This window comes from Canis lupus, chromosome 5, assembly GCF_048164855.1.
Source record: "Canis lupus baileyi chromosome 5, mCanLup2.hap1, whole genome shotgun sequence".
NCBI classification, from domain to species: Eukaryota; Metazoa; Chordata; class Mammalia; order Carnivora; family Canidae; genus Canis; species Canis lupus.
In genome coordinates, this window is record NC_132842.1 from 42,385,414 (window position 1) to 42,410,370 (window position 24,957).

At 43.3% G+C, this 24,957-nt stretch overlaps 1 protein-coding gene across 5 annotated transcripts in view; it reads right to left on the reverse strand.

The window, feature by feature from the left end:
- Window positions 1-24,957, reverse strand: part of DPYSL3 (dihydropyrimidinase like 3) — a 119,693-nt gene that overhangs the window by 29,652 nt on the left and 65,084 nt on the right. For 2 of the 5 annotated variants that reach the window (XM_072826386.1, XM_072826390.1), the window contains exon 2: window positions 2,737-2,825. In XM_072826386.1, the coding sequence (XP_072682487.1) occupies window positions 2,737-2,825 (89 nt within the window). Of the gene's footprint in view, window positions 1-2,736; window positions 2,826-4,999; window positions 5,130-6,783; window positions 6,819-16,394; window positions 16,443-24,957 lie in introns of those variants that run through there. The other 3 variants (XM_072826387.1, XM_072826388.1, XM_072826389.1) reach the window with 3 other exon arrangements.

Consider the following 24,957-nt stretch of genomic DNA (forward strand, 5'->3'; position numbering starts at 1 on the left):
TCTCTGCTAGTTATTAGCTTCATGACCTTGGCCAAGTTACTTTACCTCATCATGTCTTAATTCCTTCAACTGTAGAATGTAATAAAAATGTTTCCTCCATAGGTTTGTCATATAGATTAAGTTTTAGTATGTCAGGCCCACAGAAGGCTGTTAGGCACGGCACAGGAGAATCCGAAAAGCATCAGCTATGATAATTAATAACCATACTAACCCCACATGGCACCCTCCTTCCCTATGAATCTCATCTATTCTCCTACTTTAATACTAGATGCTGATATTATCTGGTAATGTTATACCCTTTGATAAACACAGATATCTCAGTTCCCCTAAAAAACTATAAGGTCCCAGACATCTGGGTGGCTCAGTGGTTGAGTGTCTGCCTTTGGTTCAGGTCATGATCCCAGGGTCCTGGGATCGAGTCCCACATCAGGCTCCCCACAGGGAGCCTGCTTCTCCCTCAGCTTATGTCTCTGCCTCTCTCTGTGTCTCTCATGAATAAATAAATAAATCTTTAAACCAAGACTGTAAGGTCCCTGGGGGAAGATGTGGGTCCCAGTGATAGCCACCATAGCATGTGGCATAGCATGGGTCCCATGCCTTAAATAATCACCTTGCACACAGCAGGCACTCCATAAATATTCACAGATATTCACACAGCAATCTGACAATCAGGGGGAATTATTTCTGTGTTTATGCTCTGTTAATTCAGGATGTTTTTGAAGATATATAAAATGTCAGGATTAAAAAAAATAAATAAATAAAATAAAATAAAATAAAATGTCAGGATTAGATGAAGATCATTTTAATATACCCTTTTCTCCACACCAACGCACACATCTGATGGTTACATCCCTTCTATAGCATCCTTGGCAAGCGGCCTTCTCATCTATTCTAATAGAGATGGCAAAAAGGATTTACACAGTTAACTCTGGTAGTAGATGCCTGACTTCAATTAGTGACGCCCATCATGAGTTCTGAAATGAGGAAGAAGCATTAGGTACTACTCTCTTCTACCGTCTCTGAAAATCTCTAAATGAGGGAACTTGCTATCTCCAAAGAGAGCCGACTATATACAATAATTTTTTTAGTACGAGAAAAATATAAGATTACTTGGGGCTTATTTTTGAAGAAATTATTGTTTCTAATTAATTAATTGTTAATTATTGGTTAGTTTGCTCACTATTTTCAGTTTGCCTATTTCTAATATGAAAAGGTGTTTATGCAGGTAAGACAACTAAACTAGAAGATGTTCATTCACGCATGTTTATTTGTTCATTCAATGTATTTGATTAATGTGTTGATCATTAGCAAGTTACTTCCTCTCTGTGTTCCTTTTTGTCCTCATCTGAGAAAAGGGTAGTAATAGTACTTACTTCATGGAATTGCCCATGAAATAAATGAAATTACGCATGTAAAACATTGAACAGTGCCTGGCGCATACTGCACAGTCAATGAAAGGTAGTTCTTCTTAAAAGTCTCTCCATGCTAAGTACTGGGTTAAGTGCTTGGATATGGAGATGAACAAGGTAGGGTCCTTGCCTTCAGAGAGCCTAACAGGGTCAGAACGGCTGTTGACTCATAAAAGCACAAGGTGTTTTGAAGGCTCATAGAAGGGAAACCAGCCTAGTTTGGGGACTGACAAGGAACACCCACCTACAGAGTTATATCTAAGCCCAAGTCTTCAAAGATAAGGAAGAGATCCACTATATCCAATGAGTTTAAATAATGTAATAATAAAATTGAACATGGCCAGGGATGGCTAACAGGATGAACTGGATACATCAATCTTCTACAATATCTGTTCAGTGCAGAGACATAACTCATTCTATGTGATGAAAAGTTATGTGTAGACCAAATCCTCTTTTACAGGTCACTATGTAGGGAACCTGCACAAAAACGTAACCTGATTGCACAGTTTCCAGGCTCCCAAAAGCAAATCATTTTAAAAGGTAGGTATACATCTCTGAAGTACCTGTTTGAAAATCTTGTCTGAGATGTATGTCTTCTCTGTGTTCCGCCCAACTAAACTCCACGTAAGTTAAGGATCAGTTCAAATGGCCTCTCCAGCCCCAAACCATCCTGTGATGGGATTTCTCCTTTCTGTGCACTTCTACATCACTTATCCTCACTTGAACTCCTATGATACCAAATGCACGAGCCTTATGTTTATATGGAGCTGTAACTGTGTGCACACCTTTTCAATAAACTTAAGGACAATAGTCACATCTTCCACTTCTCTAAGATGCATAGGGTGCCCCATCAGTGTCCTTTGCACAAAGAGGCCTGCAGCATCATTTGGTTGACTGAATTTAGATTTTTCACTTCGTTCACAAGATGTGAATAAATTAAGGCTAGCTCCCATTTTAAGGGATTATGTGCAACCAGAACAAAGGGTTAAAATAAAGATTCACTTTGGGGCTCCTGGGTGGCTCAGGCGGTTGAGCATCCAACTCTTGGTTTCAGCTCAGGTCATGATCTCAGGGGCCTGAGATGGAGCCCCACATCAGTCTCCACGCTCTGCAAGACATTTGTCTGAAGATTCTCTCCCCCTTCCTCTGCCCCTTTCCTCACTCACTCTCTCTAAAATAATTATAAATCTTTTAAAAAATAGACTCATTTTTTTAACAAGAAGAAGAAATAAAACACAGGGAACCAAAGGTCTAGGCAAGCTTCTTTCTGAGCCTCTCAGGAAGAAAGGAAGTACAAAAAAATAAAGATACGATTCTATATACTTACTTTATTAAACCATCTTCCATGTAAATATCAGCATAAAAGGATTGATCATCATTGACGATTCTACCGCCCTTGATAAGGAGACGGTCACTCTAGAAAAGAAGGCAAACATAAGTCATTCTCACAGCTAGGAATTCAGAGAAGAGGGGGTCTGCAAAAGTTTTCCCAGTTCACCAGTCTAGAGGTCTAGTAGGAACACAGTGACTTAAGACACTGAGACTCAACGCACTCAGTGTTTGAATTGGGTATATTTGTCAGGGATCCAGTCTTTGACATTTGCCCCAGATTCAAATTATTCTAGAGCTTCACCTCTTGCTTCTGCAACCTACCTAGCCACTCAGAAACATAGCTACTTGAGGGAAGACACTCTTGTGTTATCTTTTCTGGCTCACTAAGCAGTAAATATTGAAAGTAGTATATAACTTATACCTCAGTGTCTTGCATCCTGTTGGCACTCAACAGTGATTCTCAAAAATAGAACCTGGGATCAGACATACAATGAAATAGCCTCTGAAAGTCTTTATAATGACATGAGGATCATGCTATATTTAAAATTCAGGATTCTTACACAGGTATGCAAACGTTGCTCACAAGCTTATAGAATGTACAGGAAAAGCACTGAATGGAAAAAAGACAAAATAGCTATAGTATTCTATAGATCTCTAGTCTTTAACCCAGGTGGAGAAATTATGCAGGATTCACATTTGCTTCATTAAACTCTCACATTTTCTGAGATGTGTCTGTTGCCTATTATGAAAAAATTTTTTTTATAATTAAAGTCTTTTTTTAAGTGATCCAACTGGAAACAATGCACATACAGTCCAAGGTAATTAAGGAAATATAGACATATAGCTCCTATATGTCAGTAGAGGAACCAACCAGTGTCAGCTTTCAATATCACAGATTTCATTAAAAGAATGAATGGAGGGCCCCTGGTTGGCTCAGTCGGTTAAGCTTCTGCCTTCAGCTCAGGTCATGATCTCAGAGTCCTGGGATCAAGCCCCGCATCAGGCTCCCTGCTCAATGGGGAGCGTGCTTCTCCCTCTACCCCTCCTCCCTGCTTGTGATCTCTCTCTCTCACTTCCTCTCTTTTAGATAGATAGATAGATAGATAGATAGATAGATAGATAGATAGATAGAGACAGATAGGTAGCTTTTCTGGGGTCCTGACAGCGAAGAGAAATCTCAGGAGCCTGGCTGAATGGAAAGGCTTGAAGAGAGAATGGTACATTGCATTTTGTTATGAATTCAACTTACAGACTTCAATTCTATCCACCCACCCACCCACCCATCCATCCATTGTTCATCTATCCACTCATCTAGCAAGTAATTATTTAATATATATGACTAAATACATAGAGAGGATCCAGTAGTTAATGAGTCATACCATGTCATTGCTTTTATGAAACCTAAGGGGCAATAAAGAAAAAAGAAAATCAAAAAAATAAACAACGTAAAATTGTATCAAGTGTCACAAAACATAGGTGAGTGGGCTTGTTTAAACCGAGGTGAAAAGAGGCCTTTGCAGGGATGATCAAAGAGATGGGGTGGGAATGGAGAGCTGCAGGCAGAGGGGACAGCATGTGCAGAGGCCCTGTGGTAGAAAGAAGTTTTGTTTCTTTGAAATCCGGAAAAAGATCAGTGTCGAGATGGGGAGCTTAGGGATCAAGGAGGAAAGCGGCAGAGATGAAGTTGGCAAGGCAGTTGAACAGGCTTTCACAAAGTACATCAGTTTAATGGGGAAGGAAGTCTATGAATAAATAGGCTGATTTCTGGCCTTGGAAATAAAAGGGTGTGAACCAGGCCAGAAAATGAGATTTGAGGCTAGGCATCCACGTAGGATACGGCTTAGTGCCACTTAGCTGCTCCCACGTTCAAGGTACTACAGGAGAGCAGGAAATTGCATCGTGTCATACTATCGGGGGAGAGGATCTGAAAGACACATGGATCAAGGAGGCACCCAGGAAAACACCCACCTCTGCCGCAAGGAAAATGTACAAATGAGATCAAATGTAAATTCCCACCACGCATGATCCACAAGGCCTCCCTGATCTGGCGCTCGTCTCTATGTCCACCCTCATTTCCATCACATATAGCCTCATGTGTCATTCCATGGCAAATTCAGAAACATGCAGCAGGCTCTCTGGCCACTAAGCCTTTGCAAAAAAGTTCCCTCTGCCTTCTTGCCATGTTCACGTGGCTTCTGACAACCAACTCTCCTCTGTCAAGCCTCGAATCGAAGTGTTTCTCCTGCAGGACGCATTACCTGACTTGCCAGCAAGTTTCACCTACTCCGCTTGCAATTTTGCTCAAACAACCCCATTGTCTACAATAACTGCTGTTCACCAGAACCTGGTGCTTCAGGGGTTCCACTGTTCCACTGTCTCCTGACTAGACCAAAGACTCCTTTGGTCTTGGGACTATACATCTCTTTGATCTTTCCACCTTTGTTCCTGGAGCTCATCCTAGACAGCTACTGAATACTGGTAAGCCGAATGGGTGAAGGGTGGGATATAGGTTGCATCATGTCATTATGACGGAAAGGCCATTTGAGTCACAAAATTATGTGATGTGGCCAGAAAGTTGGACTACTGTTTTAAGAGTAATTGCAAAATTATATAAGGCAGTCCCAGGACTGTGCTTCCCAAACTAGGGTGTGCACATTAAAAGAATATAGAGTCCCAGGCCCTGCTCTAGGCCACTAAATCTGAATTTTATAAACCCCACAAATGGTTCTCATGCAGATCATCAGCCAGCCCAAGTCAGAGACCAGCACTGGAACTCATGGTGCTGTGTGTCCAAGGCACAGTTCTGTGTGTCTAGAGAGATAGCAAAAGCATCTCTAAAAGAAGCTTTGTAGTAATAGTCTTGGTAACTCTAAGGTTTGCCTCTAATAGCTTAGTGCTCTTCTGACATTCTTTATCTTCCTAGCAAAGAACTGAAGTAAACTTTTTGGAAAGGGGCCAGCTAGCACCTGTAGTGAGCCCTGGTATGAAATATGACCACCCTCCTGTCTAGGGAACATCTAGCCTAGGGAACCAACTGACATGATCATTACTTCCTTCAACAAGCATCAAATATCAGCAGAGGGGCAAAAGCTATCTCAGGCCCATGGTGCCTCAGGGAATACTAACGGGTGATCCAAGTGGAATTAACACCATTGCGATGGCATCATTGGAAACTCTTCAAATGCTAATTCGATATATCTTCTCCGGCTCAATAATCAGGAATCAAAATAGATAGAGCACAGAGATGAAATACAGGCCGGTGGAAGTTTCAGAGATGGGAGCAACAAGACTCCTGCTCTTTGGACTGCTATGGTATCAATATTATTTCTTTTCATCATGCAGACCAGAGATATCCAAACCTCAATTCACAGAGCTCAAACACATGCTGCCCCTGGAGCTCCCCAGCCTATTCCCTACCTTCTGTTAAAGCGATTCATCAAATGACTTCGTTAATTTTAACTCTTTCCATGGATGTGGGATCCACTAACAAAGGGTAGCCTAGGCAAACTGTCATTGGACACAGGAAAGTCTGAAAGGCAAGCCTTGAATTTGGCCTTGACAAACAGCAGAACCACTGATCACCCTCAGGTTACATAAAACCAAACCTTAATGGTCACCAAACATGCTTGTCTGTGAGTTCACAGACCAGATGAACACATGCGAGGGTTGAAAACCAGCAAGACAAACAAATCTGCCATCTATGATTAAAAGTCATCCTGCATGATGTTACAAAGGACTGGTGAATGTGGTGGCCCAGCAGGGCTCTTCACTTTCTGTTCCCAGCAGCTGATGGTGTCGAGCATCTGTGAGCTGATGCCCAAAGAGGTGAAATGGTCTAGTTTGGACATCTACGAAGGCTTCTCATGGGATGATATATACAAAGAATGATGATATTTCTAGAGCACACTGGGATTATCTAGAACCCAAAATAAAGAAATGGAGAGCCTAAAATAACCAAGGACTCTGACTGCCTTGGGCCCTGCCCTGTTGCCCAGGGTTGAGGATGGGAGGTCTGGAAGGCTAGTGGGGTGCCCAGGCATACCAGCAGGCCAGGTTGTGTCCAGCTGGCTTCTCCCCTGGGTGGGAGAATCAGGTCGACCACTTAACGAACTATGTGATCTTGAATTAGGACTTAACCCCTCAGAACTTCAGTTTCTATTAGCTCAGAGTGGATAATAATACCTAGCTCACCTCACAATGGGGCTGCCAGGAATAAACGAGGGAGGGAGAGTGTGTGTGAGCTCACACGCACATGCACATATCAAATAACCAGCACATAGTAAACACTTTTATATATTAGTTATATTGATTCCATTCATATTATTTACAGCACTTGAAAAACATTTTTAAAAGATTTAAATTACGAAGTATATTAGAGAGAGATGGTCCCCATTTTCCAAATGGAGAGATAGGCACAAAGGTGAGCGACTTTCTCTAAGCAACAGAGTTGATTAGTTCCACTGGGAAGCAAATCCAGGTCTCTACCTCTGGGCACTGGACAGATTTCCACCTGAGGCCATGGAACCACTTATCCTGAAACCTTATGACAAGGGGCTCTTTCTGGCTCTCCTTACTGTTTGCTATTAAATCTGACTGTTCCAGGGCTCAAACTGATGACCAGTTGGCTATAGCAGGTAACTTTAGGAATCCAACAACTCTGAAGCCACGACTTATAAAAGTAGTGCAGCAGTGCATTAAACCTGCCCCTTATGGCCAGAGTATGTTCATGCAACTTATAAAAGGATGTAACATACAATCCAGGGTAGCACCAGCCCTTCAAGTCTGACAGAGTCCAATCTTTTTTCCTCACTAATGTATGGTAATGATCAGAAAAAAAAAAAAAAAACAAACATAAAAGTTTGTTTGTTAGAGTTTGTTAGAAAGAGGGAGAGAAGAGAAGAGAGACAGAGAGAAAAAGAAGAAAGGAGAGAGTATTCTGGGTGGCTCAGTCAGTTTAGGGTCATGAGTTTGAGCCCTGTGTTTTGCTTCATGCTGGGTGTGTGTGTGGGAGAGAGAGAGAGAGAAAGAGAGAGAGAGAGAGAGAGAGAGAGAGAGAGAGAGAGAGAGAGAGAGAAAGAGAGAAAGAAAGAAAGAAAGAAAGAAAGAAAGAAAGAAAGAAAAAGAAAAAGAAAAAGAAAAAGAAAAAGAAAAAGAAAAAGAAAAAGAAAAAGAAAAAGAAAAAGAAAAAGAAAAAGAAAAAGAAAAAGAAAAAGAAAGAGGAAAGGCTGGATTCAAACCAGAACAGAGAATGAAAAAACAGAATCTTGAACTCAAGCCTACTGGAGATGTGGGTTCCCATTTTAGTTTTCCTCGTCAAGTCTTGAACTTAAAAGAACTTAAATCACCACTTCTGTCTGTCTGAGGTAATGAGAATATGCCTCCCAGAGAAACCAGAGCCCTCTGTGGACTCCTTCCCAGTGAATAAAGTCAGTCTGAGAACAGTACTTAAGACACATCTGTTCTATACTCTGCCGACATTCCAGCAGCTCAGAATAAAAACTATAATCCTAGCAACAGAAAAGGAGGATATAAAATGAAGAACGTCTTCCAAAATCAAATATTTTGTTACCTGCGTTCAAATCACAACGCCCAGACTCTGACCCTCAGTGGGGACTCAAGATCCTTTTAAAGTCTAGATGAAGGCGCAGGTGGTTATTTAAAACAAATCCCCATCTGAGTAATTACACGGAACTCCCTAGAAAACATCCCCACGCTGCCGCTACCTGTGCTTGGACAAGTGACTTCGCTTCTCCAGGCTTCAGCTACCTCAAAGGGGACAATGACATCTTTCTCTGAGGGTGCTGCTCAGGATTATGGGGATGCTAGATGGAAAGGGCTGAGCTCTGTGCAGCACCGTATAAATGCTTAATACGTGGGAGCTACATCTTTTTTAGAACTGGCCACTGTAAAACTGCCTGCTCACAAATACTCAGGAGGAAGTGAACTAGCACTTTATTAATCAAAACAGAACAGACCTGGCCATAAAGGGAATGCCAGAGACGCCAGTCCCCACTCAACCCTCGGCAACTGTTCTCAGCTCCTGCCACCAGCAGCCAAGCTCAGCCAAGACTTCTCCTCTCAAACCCACCCCCAGAGGGCAAGTTCCCCTGGTCCCTCCAGGTCATTCTTCCTCTGGAAATAAGCCTCCACGAGGAGGTAACAATCCACTTGCTCTCTTACAGCAGGAATGGAGAGTGGGTGGCATTCTTAAACCTGTCCCCAAACCCACTCTCCCTGGGCAATGTATGGATCTGTCTCTAAGACCCTCACAACGAATTTACCATTGAGACAGAAAGAGAAAGACCTGGGAGAAAAGAGACACCTGGAAGAGAAATGCAGTTTCTTGGCTCTGAGTCTGTATTGAAACTGAGCAGTTTCACAGCAGATGCCACAGACGAGTCTCAAAGACATTCTTTCTCTCGTCGTCCAAATATACGTAAGCCCAGGTGTGCTAGATGGAGGGTCACCAGGGGCACTGCCTTCAAAGCAGAGCCCACTAAACAGAATTCCTAACAACGGGAAGTACCATGTTCACTTTATTAGGTTTATTTTGGCCCTGGAGGGGTGGAACCCAAGGCAGGAGAGGCAAGAGAGGCAGGAGAGACGCTAACCCAGAGGAATCAGTAGCCACGAGCAGTATGAACCAGGGCAGGGTGGACACTCGCTCCTCTGAACTAGAACAAAGCCAGCTACGTGCATTCTTCCCGCCCCAGGACCATGTTAACCACTTCAGAGACGTGATTATCAGAGGGCCAGACAAGTTATGTAGCCTGCCCTGGGTCAGAATGGAGTGGGGGATGAACTGTGGATGGCATCTTAATCCCAGCCCCCTGATAACAGTCTCCCAATCTTCAGCAGGGTTCCAGCCACCCATCAGCACAAGTGGATAACCAGGTTAGGAACGAGACGTTGGGGAGGGGAGGTGGACAGAAGCCACAGAGCCATTCCGGTCGCAAGCAGGAAGGTCAGCTGGGCCTATGAAGCCCAAATCTCAGATACTTGTGCACCATTTTCATGATATTTGGCCTAACCTGGTAGAAACTGCACTGTCATTTACTCCATCTTAATAAATGTAATGTATTCTTAATAAGTATATTTTCAAAGTAAACACTGTCTTACTCCTATAAATTCTAAGCCAGTATCACTTACCAAAAATAGACAGCAAACCTAGGAATGAGTACTATAAAAACATCACTATATTTTGGCGACACTGCTGCCTTCGAAAGGGTTTTGAAGGAGGAACTCAGATCTGCTGCCTTCTTTAAAAAACAAAGTTACCAAGTGTCAGGGAGGTGTCCAATTCAGATGAGCAAGACACTGAGACTTCTTCCTTGAACCACTCAGCAGGTTAGAAAAAGAAAGGGGACAAGATGTCCCAACGTGGGATTCAATGTTATTTAATGCCCTCTTAGGGAACAACCTAAAATGATCTCACAAAACAGCAGGAATTCCACCCCTGCTCTTTAAACATGGACCACCGTGGGCCGACATGGGCCAATGTGGATCCACACAGGGCCCAGAGCAGAGTCACAAGGACGTCTCAAATTCAGGCAGCACATTGGAGGAAGGAGATTACTAGGGATCATAAAGGATCACTGTGCCAGAAGGTTAGGGGGGGTAGGGAGGGATGAGAGAAAGAGGCAGAGTAGGGTAGATGTGGTATGGGAACACACATGCCTTATCAGAAAATAGGAAGCACCAGATCTGGAGAAAAAAAGAAACTAGCACATCTTTAGCTAGATGCTGAGAGAGAAAAATAGAAAGGCTGCTGCCTGGGATGGAAAGCAAAACAGTTTGCACAGCCATTCAAGAGTTTAGGGAGAGACTAAGACAGCGTGGAACTGACCTGTATTTGCATCTCTGCTACTAAGTACGGTGTGGTATTGGCAGGTGACCTGATCTAATTCTGAACCCCAGTTTCCTTGTCTTAGTGGAGTTCAATTAATCCTCAGCTTCCTTAGCTTTAGTTCTCTAAAAAGGTCTGCTTACGTATCTATAAAGTACAGATCCCTAATGTGAGAATTAACTATCAGGCAGGGTCAGACACTTGGAAAACTCTCCATAAGTGGTAGGCATAGTGCTACTGCTGCCACTACAACCACTGTGCCACCATCTCGAGTTTACTGCTCTACTCATACAGATATACAACTTAAAGGCAAATCCAAATCACAGGAAAAGTGTAAAGTAGGTATCACTATTATATATAAACTATGTTGCTCAGGACAAGAATGTAAAGTAGGATACAGACTAAAGAAAAGTCAGTACTTTTAAGAACTAATTGATGGCCATCTTTGGTGTGAATTTAGGTGATGGTTTTGTGCTTTATTACTTGCTTGCTTTTGTTTGTTCCTTTTTAGGCCTCAAATCTATGCAGCTACAGTAAAAGTGCTCTGTACAGAGGCAGACTAGATAACTGGGATCCAGCTTTGTTCAAACAGTATCCCATGTCCCTTGAGCTCAACAGCCTGTGCAAAAGCCAAATGCCTACTTCATCAGGAAGGAGTGCATGAAATTTCAACCCAGGCCTTGATTCTAGGGATAAATGGGCTTAATAATTCATTACTGAAACACACACTTCTGTGACTACTGCCTGTGAAGTTGTAGGTTAGGAGCATGTAGGAGAAGTAAGCTATGAGCACAAAGAGCAATACGACGTCAAGAGAAAGAGTCAAACTATCTACATAAAATGATCAGTGGATGCCAGTAGTTTAGGGAGATAGGGAGTGAAGGTGGTGCCCTGAAGATTTGAGGGGCACTGAAACTATGCCATAAGATACTTTAATTGTGGATACGGGACATTTCGCATTTGTCAAAACCACAGAACTGCACAAAAGTGAACCTTCATGTAAAACTATCGACTTTTGTTAATAACATATCAACACCAGTCCATCAATTGTAACAGATATACCACACCAAAGCAATATGCTAATAATGGAAAACTTTGGGGTAGAGGGAACAGAGGGAGTTTATGAGCGTGCTCCATGCTTTCTGCTCAGTTTTTCCATAAACCAAAAAGCAAAGTCTGTCAACTAAGAGAGAGAAAGATAAAGAGAAAAATCTTCTGTCCAGGAGAAATCAAGTAAGAGTCCACAGAGACCTTATAGAAGAAGGTCTTGGGAAAATGACTCCTCTGGACACCAGGGTACAGCCAAAGAGATAATTCTGACCAGAGTGAGAGAATAATATTTTTTTTAAGATTTAATTTTTTTAAAGATTTATTTATTTTATTCGAGAGAGAGAGAGAATGGGGGACGGGCAGAGGGAGAGAGACCATCTTAGGCAGACTCCCCTCCCTGCTGAGCACGGAGCCTGACAGGGGGCTCGATCTCACAACCCTAAAGTCACAACCTAAGCCAAAACCAAGAGTCAGATGCTCAACTGACTGAGTCACCCACGTGCCCTGAGGAATGATAATTTATCACTAGCATTTACTGAAACCTTCTTATGCGCTAGAAAGTCTTTGAAGAGTTCAATGAACCATCAGTGAAATGCTGATATTCTCCTCATTGCACTGATGAAGACATGAAAGCTTACAGAGGTTGGCTCGTGGTCCAACATCACATAACCAGTCAGTAGGAGAACCAACTGTATCAATGCAAGGAATGCATTTCAGTGGGCAACGTGGTGTTGGGCAGAGTCCCTGATGCCTAGAATCCCAGAATGGGGGACTCAAGAGATAGCTGGCTAATGATTTGGCCTTCATTCTGTGGATGCTGGGGAGCTCTAGAAGGATTTTGAGAAAATGAATGAAATACAATCTCAGAGTAGAAAAGAAAAAAATAAGGGGCACCTGGGTGGCTCAGGGGTTGAGCATCTGCCTTCGGCTCAGGTCGTGATCCCAGTGTCCTGGGATCGAGTCCCACATCGGCTCCCCACAGGAAGCCTGCTTCTCCTTCTGCTTATGTCTCTGCCTCTCTCTATGTCTCTCATAAATAAATAAATAAAATCTTAAAAAAAAAAAAAAGAAAAGAAAATTAAACTGACAAAATAACTATGCTGGAGATAAAGGAATGAATAGCAAGTGACAGGAGAAAGAAGGAAAGAAGGGAAGGGAAGGGAAGGGAAGGGAAGGGAAGGGAAGGGAAGGGGCCTATACCATTCAGGGTACGAGGAAAGAGAAAATATTCAAAATGGATTATTAAAGAGAGTTTAGCAAAGTGATTCTCTAACAAAGTATGGGCAGGGTTTGGGAAATTAATCGGATGTGTAGACTCCAGAGCCAACCAACAGGGAGTCACACCATCCCCAGGGAGCAGGGAGCCACATCATCCCCAGGCCTGAAGACAAGAGGAGGGAATAGTTACCGTGGGGTGGGGGGGGGGGGGCAGCTGTATGGACAGCTTTGCCTGACAGGAGCTGTGACCTTCAGGACAGGCATGCAAGCCACTCCTCAGTGACCCAGCAGGAAGGAATCAGCAGGGCAAGATACCCTGACCTCACTTGTGCACCTTCCTTCCAATCTCCTAGGTGTGCTGAAGGAACTGAATCCAAGTCGGAGCCTAAGGGCAAAGGGCCTCCAGATGCAGGCCCAGATTGCCTCACAGCATGAAGGAGGGCAGAAAAAGTGGAGAGGGTAACTGGAGAGGCAAGCTGAAAATATCCCACCCAGTCCCTGAATATCCAACCATGGGACATGATGTAATACACTGCAAGACAGCAGTACAATGGGTTGTCATCCAGTTTTTTTTTTTAACAAGTTAAATCTGTACCTTGACTTTAAAATAATTCACAGGTCCAAGTGCAAAACGATTCTATTGTTGCAAAAGCAAAAAAAGAATACTATATGTAATACATGTATTATTATGTTCTTGTGTGAGCAAGAGAAAGGTCTAGAAGGGTATACACCAAATTATTCACAGTGGAAATGGCAGGGGGAAAGGATGCAGGTTGAAGAGGTATGGAAAACTTGGTAACTTCTGCCTTTCTCTTTCTCTACTATTTATTTATATTACTCCACTAGTTGTACAAAGTATATGACGTTTTATAACTTCTACTAGGAGTTTAATAAAGAAAATTATAGTGGAAAAAGAATAAGGTGACAGATGTGGTCCAGGTGACAGCAAGAATATGCGGCAGAAACTGCAGGGCATGCTGTGGAAGAAAGTTAGAATCAACTCAGCAATGAAAGGTGAAGGGAAAATGATGTGTCTAAGCAGACTAAAGTTTCAGGGCAAGGTGGCCAGGAAAGACTCGTGAATAAAAATGGAGAACAGAAAAGAGAGTAACAAAGTTGAGGCACAAGAGTATAAATAATAATCCTGACCCAATGACCCAGCAATTGCACTACTGGGCATTTACCCCAAAGATACAGATGTAGTGAAACGACAGGACACCTGCACCCCAATGTTCACAGCAGCAATGTCCCCAGTAGCCAAATTGTGGGAGGAGCCACGATGTCCTTCGATAGATGAATGGATAAAGATGTGGGCTGTATAGACAATGGAATATTACTCAGCCATCAGAAAAGACGAATACCCACCATTTACTTCGACATGGATGGAACTGGAAGGTATTATGCTGAGTGAAACACGTCAATCGAAGAAAGACAATCGTCATATGATTTCACTCATATGCAGAATATAAGAAATAGTGAAAGGGACCAAAAGGGAAAGGAGGGAAACTGAGTGGGGGAAAATTAGGGAGGAAGATAAACCATGAGAGACTCCTAACTCTGGGAAACAAAGAGTTGCAGAAGTGAATGTGGGTGGGGGGTGGGGTAACTGGGTGACAGGCACTGAGGAGGGCACTTGGGATGAGCACCGGGTGTTATACTACTCTATGTTGGCAAATTGAATTTAAATAAAATATTTTTAAAAACAATAATGTTGAGATGCTGGTCAACCGCACAGCCCTGAGGCAAACAGCTGGACATGTGGGCCTGTGATTTAGGAGGATAGGCAGGGATCAACAATCGGACTTGAGTTAATGCCATCCTAAAAGGCAACAATGGATAACAGAGAGACTCCTGGAATGGGGGTCAGGAGCTCTGGATTCTGGTCTTAGCCCTGTGACCCTGAGCAAAGCTCTTGGCCTCTCTGAGCCGCCATCCAATAAGTCATACTCACTTCCTCTTTTAGAAGTAGACTCCTCTTTGATCATTTCTGATTGGCAGGTGGCTTTGACGGGGCCTTTAGAGTGACAGGGAAGCCTAGTGAATTCCCAGCCTACTGCCTGTCAGGAACAAGAAACTCTTTCACCGAATATGAAAGGCAGCCAAATGCAACTCCCAGGGGAGGAGTGCGGGCTCAGGCCTCGAAATGTGTGAGCGGCACCTTCAAATGACAGGCAACTGGTCCCCATCTATTTGTGGAGGCCACAAGGATTTTTCTCCAAATCTGACCTTATACTTTTAAGATGGGCGGGGCTGCCTGGGGATTGTGGTTCTAGGCACATAACCACTGGCTTATGCAACTTCCCCAAACCGGTTCTGTGGTGGATGCGTTAGGAGAGCGTACAGCTGTGATGTTCCAGCTCACACAAAGTCGCTGCAGAAAGGGCCCCAGGAGAGAGATCGGAGGAGGGAGGGACCATCTCCAAGACCACAGACACCCCCCCTGTTTGTCCCGCCTTGGAGCCCAGACATCAGAGACTAGGTCTGTACGGTAGCACAAAGAGGGGCCTCATCATTTGTTCTGTAGCTCAAGAACTTAGACGGTGAATGAGTGCCAGACGGAATGGTGGGAAGGGGAAGGGCAAGATGAAGAAAATGACATCCACCCCAAAGGACTAAAGTGAGGAGTGAGCCCAAATTCTGGTGCATAGTAGGTGCTCAATAAATGCAGGTTTCTTTACAGACTAGGACACAGGTCTCTGGTCAGTATTTCTCACTTGGATGCAGGCCCACTCTCCTCTATCCCTGAAAAGTAGCTTGACACTGCATTTCTTTTTAGTGTGTATGTGTGTGTGTGTGTGTATGTGTATACAAACTACCTTCCTACCCAAACACTTTTCAAATAATATGGCGAGCTAAGACGACGGACCAGTTCACTCTTTTTTCTGGCTCTTTATTGACACAATTAGCGGAGAGTGGTAATAACTGAATCTCTTGCTCAGTCTTCTATCTGCCCAGAAACCTGCAAACCCACAGCTCTGTTTTCATTTGACAGACAAGTGGTTATGAAAGAAGTGGCCATTTTTTTTTACTCTTGGACCTCAAACTTCTCCAAGTTATACTGACAGGGAAAAGTGCAGATGCTCTGAGAACAAGGACTTTGAGAGGTCAGGTGAATGTTGAATGAAATGATCCCTTGAAATAAATACAAGTGAGCCAGGATGCCTGGGTGGCTCAATGGTTGAGCGTCTGCCTTCAGCTCAGGGTGTGATCCTCGGGTCCTGGGATCGAGTCCTGCATCAGGCTCCCTGCATGGAGCCTACTTCTCTCTCTGCCTAGGTCTCTGCCTCTCTCTGTGTCTCTCATGAATAAATAAATAAAATCTTAAATAAATAAATAAATGCAGCTGGGCCTCCATTTAAAAATTATCAGAACTCAAAAATGAGATCAGCAGGCTGTTAATTCTATAACAAAAGGTCTCTTCACACAATAGATACCTCCCAGAATATATTTAAGACTACCTTCAGTTTGCAAGTATCACACTGAAATCACAGGACTGGATTCCCTCCTCATGCCTGAAGGCCTGCAGACTCCATCCCTACCTGCAAAGCCTTGACATCCCTTCTCTGCTTCATATGCACTGCTTCACATCCTATGATTGTAACACCAGCAGAACAATCTTTTGAAATAATCCCCAAGCACCCCTTTCTTTTATGGCCTTTCTCTGCTCAGAAATGTTTCAAAAAGTGCTATGAGGACTGACGTTTAGAGTTGCAGGTGTTTGATGCATACCCAAGCAAGATGTGCATTGTGACATGTATTCAATGGTGTCTAAAAACCCAGCAAACAAGTTACAACTTTTGCAAGCCCCTCCCAGCGGGCTCAGAGGGAGCAAATGTCCATCCCTGTGTTACCACTTTTGTCCCTGTTCTCAAATCTTTTCACTTTCATTCACTGCTCCATTCATCCATAGTTAGACTGAGCCAGGCCTGAGTGATGCAGTGGGGAAGGACACAGACATGGTCCCTATCGCCATGAAGCAGACGGTTCAGGAGCTTTCTGAGAACCCGGTTTCCTTGACACCTGTTCTCTCCAAGCCACTGACCCCAAGGAAAGCACATCGAGTAAAGGAGCAGTGAGCCTTTTCATTCACAGATTCATTTACCCATTCATTCCGTCATTTAATGTTTATAAATGCCTCCTGTTCACAGCACTAGGCATACAACATGAACAAAATACATTCCCTGCCATTGTACTGTAGTGCTTGGCAAAACAAAGACTAAGTAAGCTAACTAAATTAGTAGGGTAATGGCAACAGTGATGAGTGGAATTCAGATAGAGGGCAAGGGGATAGCAGAGGCTTAGAAGAGCCTGAAACTGCTTCTGATGAGGTTTCTAAAGAAGGCATGTCTAAGAAGCTTTCAGCTGGACAGAACTCTGGATGATCTGAGGGGGCAAGCCAAATAAAGAACGGCTCTTAGGAAAGATTGCTCCCCACTCCCAGGGAGCAGCTAGCAGCAAGCACTGCAACTCTGAGCTGGAGACGGGCACATCCAAGGGCACACGGGAAAAGAGGATGGCTGATGCAAATCACTGAGGAGCAGTGGCAGGGCTGGGAGTCCAGAGAGAAGGACAGTCGGGGCCAGGCTACGTGGACTCTTGAGAGCCATCATCCATTTCATTCCAAGTGCAACAGATGTTTGAGCAGGGGAGCAGCTTGATCTGATTTACATTTTTAAAGGATCCCCCGGGCCGTGCACAAAGAGGATGACCTATGTGTAGGCAAAGTGGAAGCACAAATATTAATTAGGGGGTTGCAATAAGTCAAGGGAGGCTTGAGCTAGGGCTGGAGAGAGTGATGAGAAAGAGTGACAAGTGGTTGGATTGAGATTTGACTCTAAAGGCAGAACCAACAAAGGTGCACAGCTAGTCTGTGGCTGAGCTGAGCCTTAACTCCAATATCCACTGAAAACAAACCCTAACCACAGCCTAACTTGATTGAGCCTTCTTAGTAATAAAGCCCAAGCAACTTTAACCTCTACATCTAGGCACTGATAGATTGCACCAAACAGGAAGGATGGAGCTGAAAGACAGCCATTTACATTCAATACTTAAAGCATATCATGTTTCCCATATGATAAGCTTTGGGTTTACCAGCAGCTCAAATTAATTTGATTTTTTTTTTTTTTTTTAGTTGACTGTATATTTAGCAGGCCTTCCTATTGCAAACACTTCAAAAATATGTCCTTATAAAATCCTGGCATAGGTAGTTTCCAAATCTGCTCATGTTACAGATGTATACGTCTGGATTCCTGTTCTAGCAAATGTCACCCAGTGTGGGTAAGTCCATCATTCCAAACCGTAATTCTTCACTATGGATAGCTGTTCATTTCAACACATGAAGGTCTAAGTCACTGGGAAGACTTTGTAGTGACATTCAAATAGCTTGATTATCTTTTAAAATTTCCCTGAACTGGGGGGTGAGCACTGAGGTGGGCACCTGATGGGATGAGCACTGGGTGTTATTCTGTATGTTGGCAAATTGAACACCAATAAAAAATAAATTTATTATTTAAAAATAAAATAAAATAAAATAAAATAAAAATAAAATAAAATAAAATAAAATAAAATAAAATAAAATAAATAAAATTTCCCTGATCTCTGCATTTTTCCTAAAATCAGGGGCCAAATATTTTCTGTCCAATCCATTAAGTGGATTCTTAATGTCAAGTCATTGACTCTGGAGTACATGTTTTCTCCTTTCTAACTTTAAACAACTAGAGATTGTTTCAGTGTCACACAATCACACTGGTGGTGACACAGATCTGATTAACTTCTTGTCAGACAAGGAGAACTGGGAGCTCACTCCACCAGCTAGTTACAATGGAACTTTAGATAAGCTAACCTCGTGACTCTGTTTCTTCATCTGTAAAGTGGAGCTATAAATAATTATAATCTGGATGTAAGGGTGGAATAAGATGTCATATATAAAATTACGACTAAAAATCAGCCAGTATGGGCTCTGACATGGCCTCATGTCTTACATTATTTATTTGGGTCTCCCTTTTCTGTTCACTGAGAACTTCCCAAGTTTGAAGATTTGAATTTTTAAATGCCTTTGTCCTTAACTTCTCCCTGGACTGGTGTACTAGGGATACCATAACAAAGTACCATAGACTGAGTATCTTAAATAGCAGATATTTGTTTTCTCATAGTCGGGGAAACTGGAAGTTCTAGATCAAGGTGTTGGCAGGGTTGGTTTCCCCTGGGGCCTCTCTCCTTTTTTTTTTTTTTTTGTTTTACATTTTATTTATTCATGAGAGACACAGAGAGAGGGAGAGAGAGAGAGAGAGGTGCACAGACACAGGCAGAGGGAGAAGCAGGCTCCATGCAGGGATGCCCGACGTGGGACTCGATCCCGGGACTTCAGGATCACGCCCTGGGCTGAAGGCGGGCGCCAAACCGCTGAGCCACCCAGGGATCCCTGGGGCCTCTCTCCTTGACTTGCAGATGGCCTACTCCTCCCTGTGTCTGCAGATGGGCTTGTTCCGTGACTCCATCCTAATCTCTTCTTATAGAGCCAATCACAATGGATTAGGGCCCATTCCAATGACCTCATTTACCTCAATCACGTCTGTAAAGGCCCTATTGCCAAATCCAGCCACATTCAGAAGTATTAGGGGTTAGGACCTCAGCACGTGAACTCTGAGGGGACAAATTCAGCCAATAAGAGACCCTCAAGCTCCCCCACCTCAAAAAAAAAGGGGGGAGGTGGGGGTAAGAAAAACATCGAACTAGAGCAAGGAAAACAAGTTCTATGCTTCTTTTTTTCCTTAATTATTTTGCTGTGTGACCTTTGGCAAATTATTTTCCCTCTTTGGCCTACGTTTTCTTAATCATTAAAATGAGGGGGTTGGAATAATGGATCCCTTATTTCTCTTCCTGCCCTCAACTGAGCAAAGTGAAGTATTTCCCAGAATTTCTCACATCAGAAAGGGTCTGAGATGGACCACGCCATGAAGGAACTGAAATAAAAACAAAACGAAACATACCTTCTTTGTGGAATCAACCCAGGATGAAGTCTCTAGAAGCAGAAGATTACATCCAATTGCTCTAAGACCTTCTAAGTTGTTTATGCCCTCTCTCTCTGTAAGGCCATAATTTAAACCAATTTAGTTGGATAAACCAGAAACCCCAAGCTGAATTTATCAATATCCCCAAACAAAGTAATCTCATCAAGATTTGGGACACAAATTGGCTTTGAGGGAAAGAGTGTATGATTTCAAATAAAGGTCTCCTTGAAAGAATTAAGGGGAAAAAGTTTTAAAAACAAACATACATACACAGAGAGAATGTAAAATTAAAACCAGCTTCCAAGCTCATAGGTTAAGCCATTAAGGAGATGGGAGAAAGAGCTGGGCATGTTTCCTCTCCAGCTGTGTAGCTCGGGTCCCAGGACACTGTGTACCTCTACAAATGTCAACAGCCTCAGCAAGTCAGACAGGCAAGCAAGGGTGGACCTGAGAAAACCAACATGCTCACTCAAGAGCAAAAGAAGAGAGAGGAAAAGCAAAGGTCTCCACGGAAAATGGCACAAGTGCCAAAGCGATGATAAGAATATAGGATGAAGATGAAAAACAGTGGGTTTCAAATCTATAGTCTGGCAATCTTGAGCTGAGCAACTTGGGGCAAGTTAGCCTCTCACCCTGTGATAGCTTTTAATATAACTTCACTTAGAGAAGAGCAACTGAAAACAAATACATCATTTCGTTTTTGTCATTAATACCAAGACCTCAGAAACAAATAAAAATTCAAACAAAATGGGATTCATTTAACCAGATCCCCAAGCACTGAGATAATATGTGGGTTTTTCAAATTGCGTTAGGGAAGGATATTTGAAACATGGAAAGATGTCATAATATATTGTGGAACAGAGAGTAGGACATAAAACAACACGAACGCTATGTGGTACCATTTTAATAAATGGCATATACCGTCTTAAGAAAAAGTTCTAAATGGGTATATTCATAAAATTTCAAATGGCTGTCTCTGGTTAATTTCAGTAGAGTTTATTTGTATTGTCCTCATTTTATTTTGGTAAATTTTTCTACAACCCTCATGCTGTTTTTTGTATTTGGGAGGAAAAATTCCTACTTAATTTTAAATTCTCAGTGCCCTACAATAAACCAGACAGAAGAAGCCCTAATTCATTCAGCCCCACTTGCATCTCTGTTTCCTTGCCTGTCTAGACTAAAGCACTCTGTAAGGGAATTTTGACTCTATCAATCTCACAGAGCTACAGTTAAACAAAACCTCAGCAGAATCTTGCTTTGGATTTATTGAGAAGCCAGGGAGGGTCCTGTGGGGTATGCAATGAGAAGGACGCATCAAATCCATGTTAAGAAGAAACCCTGGGGGTGCCTAGGTGGCTCAGTTGGTTAAGTGTCTGCCTTCCGCTCGGGTCACAATCCCAGCGCTGGGGGGTCTTTGCTCAGTAGAGAGCCTGCTTCCCCCTCTTTGCCTCCTGCTCCCCCTGCTTCTTCTCTCCCTCTCTCTGTCAATAAATAAAAAATCTTAAAAATAAAAAAAAAGGAAGAAGCAGAAGAAAAAGCCCTCATTGGTATTTCTATTTATTGAAGCAAAATAGCCTCCGTGGCTAAGAGTGGTGGCTTCCTCCCTAGCAAGTTGGACCCGCAAGTACAATTGTGTGGAGCTGCTCTGGCCCTGCTGGGAAGTGAGGCTGCCTGTAATGGGAAGGCTGGAGAGCCTCCGGGACCACAGTCACAGCTCATGCAGAGGAGAGCACCAAATGGCTGTTTTCTGCACCTCCCATAACCCCAACTACTCATGCTTCATAGGAAACAGGTGCAGGGAAGGCCTTAACCCTGGACCTGAGCTAAGTGAACTCCAATCTGAAAGAGTGTCTCATGACCCTGGAAGTGGAAGAAGGTAAAAGAAGACAGAATTTAAGGTAGCTCCCATAGCAGTTAAGCAAGTGAGGGGAGTCGGTCCGAATTTTGGTCCCACCTCAGAAGGCTAGTGTGATCCTAGGCAAGTATTTTGATCTAGGTTCTCTCCACAATAAAACGGCAGGACAGAGTCGGGAATCCATCTACCTACTAAACAGTTTTGAGGATTACATGAGATAACGAATAAAAAGCACTTATCACAAGATATGATAAATATCTGTTATTGTTATTAGTTGTAGCAGTAGCTACTAATAGTATTAGTATTACTAATTACTAATTACTACTAATTACTACTAAGTAGTAGTTTCATTGTAAACTAATCTCCCTGCTGTGTTCCAGACAAGAGATGCTCCAGGGACAAGCATTGCTCGATCCAGAGCCAATGGTCAATACTCGCCACAAAATCAAAAAAGAGCCAAATGCTATTATTATACTTGATTATGTTATACATGACATTTTCTAATACATACTTTATTTCAAGTGCTTTCTGATCTGAGATTTTAGGTTCCATGAATATATTTTATTTGCCTGCTCTTATAAATGTTCCTCTTCAAAGGACCTAGTGACTATTATTACCCAAAGATTATTGAGACCTTAAACCATATGGTTTACAGCCAGGGATGAAACTTGGCAAAATGTGCTTGAAGTTTAACTGCCCTCACCCATCAAAGCAAAAAAATGAACTTCAGAATAAATGCTAATAACAGGAAGAGCTCCAAACATAAGCCCAGAGAAAGCTGACAGATGCAGTGGAGTAAGAGACTAGAAATCTTTGAGTAAACACACACACAAGCATAAAAACATTCCATCTAAATGACCAACCCTAATAGGGAAGCAAGAAAGACCTATGGGTTGCTCCTTCACAAAGCTTTCTAAAAAGTAGGGTTTCCTGTACAAATGCAGACTGTCCTATCTAGCTGCTGCTATTAACTCCAATGGCTTGTGGTTTCTATGCAAAGGCAGAAAGGCCTCAATTCACATCTATGTTGGATCCTGGTTCAAAAAGTCATGGTGACAATTTTCTCTATTTGAAAGGAGACATAAAGGTCTCTTTCCTGTAAACCATTTTCTGGAAGAGAAACAACGGGTCTGTTTGCAAGCAAGAAGTACCCAGGCAAGCCCTGAGACAGGCGGAGAATGGGGTCAGATGCAGGATTTGGAAAAGGGGGTGGAGGGGAGGTCTAAGACGAGAGAAGTGCAAGTGAGGGCCAGGCTCCCTTGGCCCCAGTCAGGTCCTAGAGTACCGCTGACCCTGCTTGTTCTGCTGATGTGCTGTCCTTTTTCTCTTGCTCAGGGATCCTGTGCTGGCTTCTTAGAACCAGGCCTTCTTTCTTAAAAGTTAATATTCAAGACAGCTAGGGCACCTGGGTGGCTCAGTGGTTGAGCATCTGCCTTCAGCTCAAGGTATGATCCTGGGGTCTTGGGAGTGAGTCTCACATCAAGCTCCCTGCGGGAAACCTGCTTCTCCCCTGCTTGTGTCTCTGACACTCTCTCTCTCTGCGTCTCTCATGAATAAATAAAATCTTTTTTTAAAAAAAGGAAATTTAATATTCAAGACAGCTGTCAGTGAAAGGACAATGTACAAGCACAAACGCACGCACATGTTCTGATCATCTTCTGCCTTGAAACTATTCCTGCAAAGTAAGTGTTGCACCCATTCATTCAACAAATATTTACAGAAGGCTTAATATATTCCAGCCAAAGACAAAGTACTGGAGATTCAGTGGTAACAAAATCCAAACCATATCTACCTCATGGGGTATCCATGGCATTATCTGGCCTCGGGGGAAGGGTTATTTCCATGGGATGGAAGCTGCCATACCTAAAATATTGGCATGAGCACCTGAAAAGAGTTTGGTGGAGCATATACAGACTAGGGGCTGTTTTCTGCTGGGTGCCTGTTTACCTGACCAGTATAGACTTGGGGCCATTTGTTCCCTTTGTGCCCTTATTGTTGATAGCCTTGTCCAAAAGAGGGGCTGTATGTGCCAAGCAAAGAAATCGTGGTCTTATTTTAATAAACTCATTTGAATTAATAACAACGTGCTGCTGAGGAAAGGACATTATTACATTTCTCTTGGAGTCTATTAGCCAAGTATACCCTCTGAATGAGAAAAAAAGGCTGGGATTTCAAGTGTAAAAAGCAGCCAAAGACCCTTAGACCCAACACAGATGTGAGCTGGTTCCACTGAGTTTAAGCCACCAAGGACCGCTCTGCTCTGACTTTCTTCTCATGGAGTTCTCTTCCTTTGATGCCCTCATTTGACTGATGCAGAATGGAGAAGGAAAATAAGGGTTTGCCCAAAGTCACCCATAATTTAGAGGCAAGGGCAGGCCTGAACCACAGCATGCTGACACTCCGTGCAGGGCTGTCTTCCCCTGCGTCAAAGAACAAGAGGGCTCCTTTGCTCTAGGAACCAGCAGAACTCCTCTCTTAAAAAGTCGAATCTCACTTTATCCTGCATATCTCATTGTTCAGTGCTTCCCAGGAAAAAGAGAGAGAGAGAGACTCATTAAGCCAGGAGAAATGTGTCCTTGAATTCCAGATGTCCCCAGTAGGCTCCTCCTCAACCATTTCTAAAGCGGAGCTCCCCCATCTGGCTTAGAGTGCTGGGCGTGTCCTGTGCTTCTGGAGCCCAACGGGAACAGAGAGCTTGGCTCCTTCTAGGTCTGGGAAGCGGACAGGGACAGCGACCATGAAGGGGCCTTGGGCCCAGATCTGTACTTACACAGGGCAGGAAAACAGCATCTGCGTTTCCACACTGCACTCATACATGCATCTGGGCAAAAGCCAGAAGCTAAGTCAGACAGCTGGCAAAGCAAAGCATGAACCACTGTGAGGAGGGGAGGCACTCAGTTGTTGCTGCAGTGATGACGTGATCAGTTTGGCCAGATCATCCCCACGCTGTCCACCCTCAGAAGCCCGCATTTGTGCGCTAACAGGTGTGGGCGGCTGGAGGTGATGGGGGTGGGGAAAACCACCGGTGGGTATGGAAGGACAGGCTGCCTTCCTGCCTTCAAAACTAACTCACCTCTGGAGGATTCAGTCCCAGGATCTTGCTTTCTCAACTGTGCACCTTTAGTCAAGTTAGTAAAACTCTTGCAGGCTCTATCCAGAGCACAAAAATGGTAGTTAATCGTTGCAGCTCCAGGAGATGCTACGAGTCAAGTGAGGCAATCCATGTAGTTTGTGCTA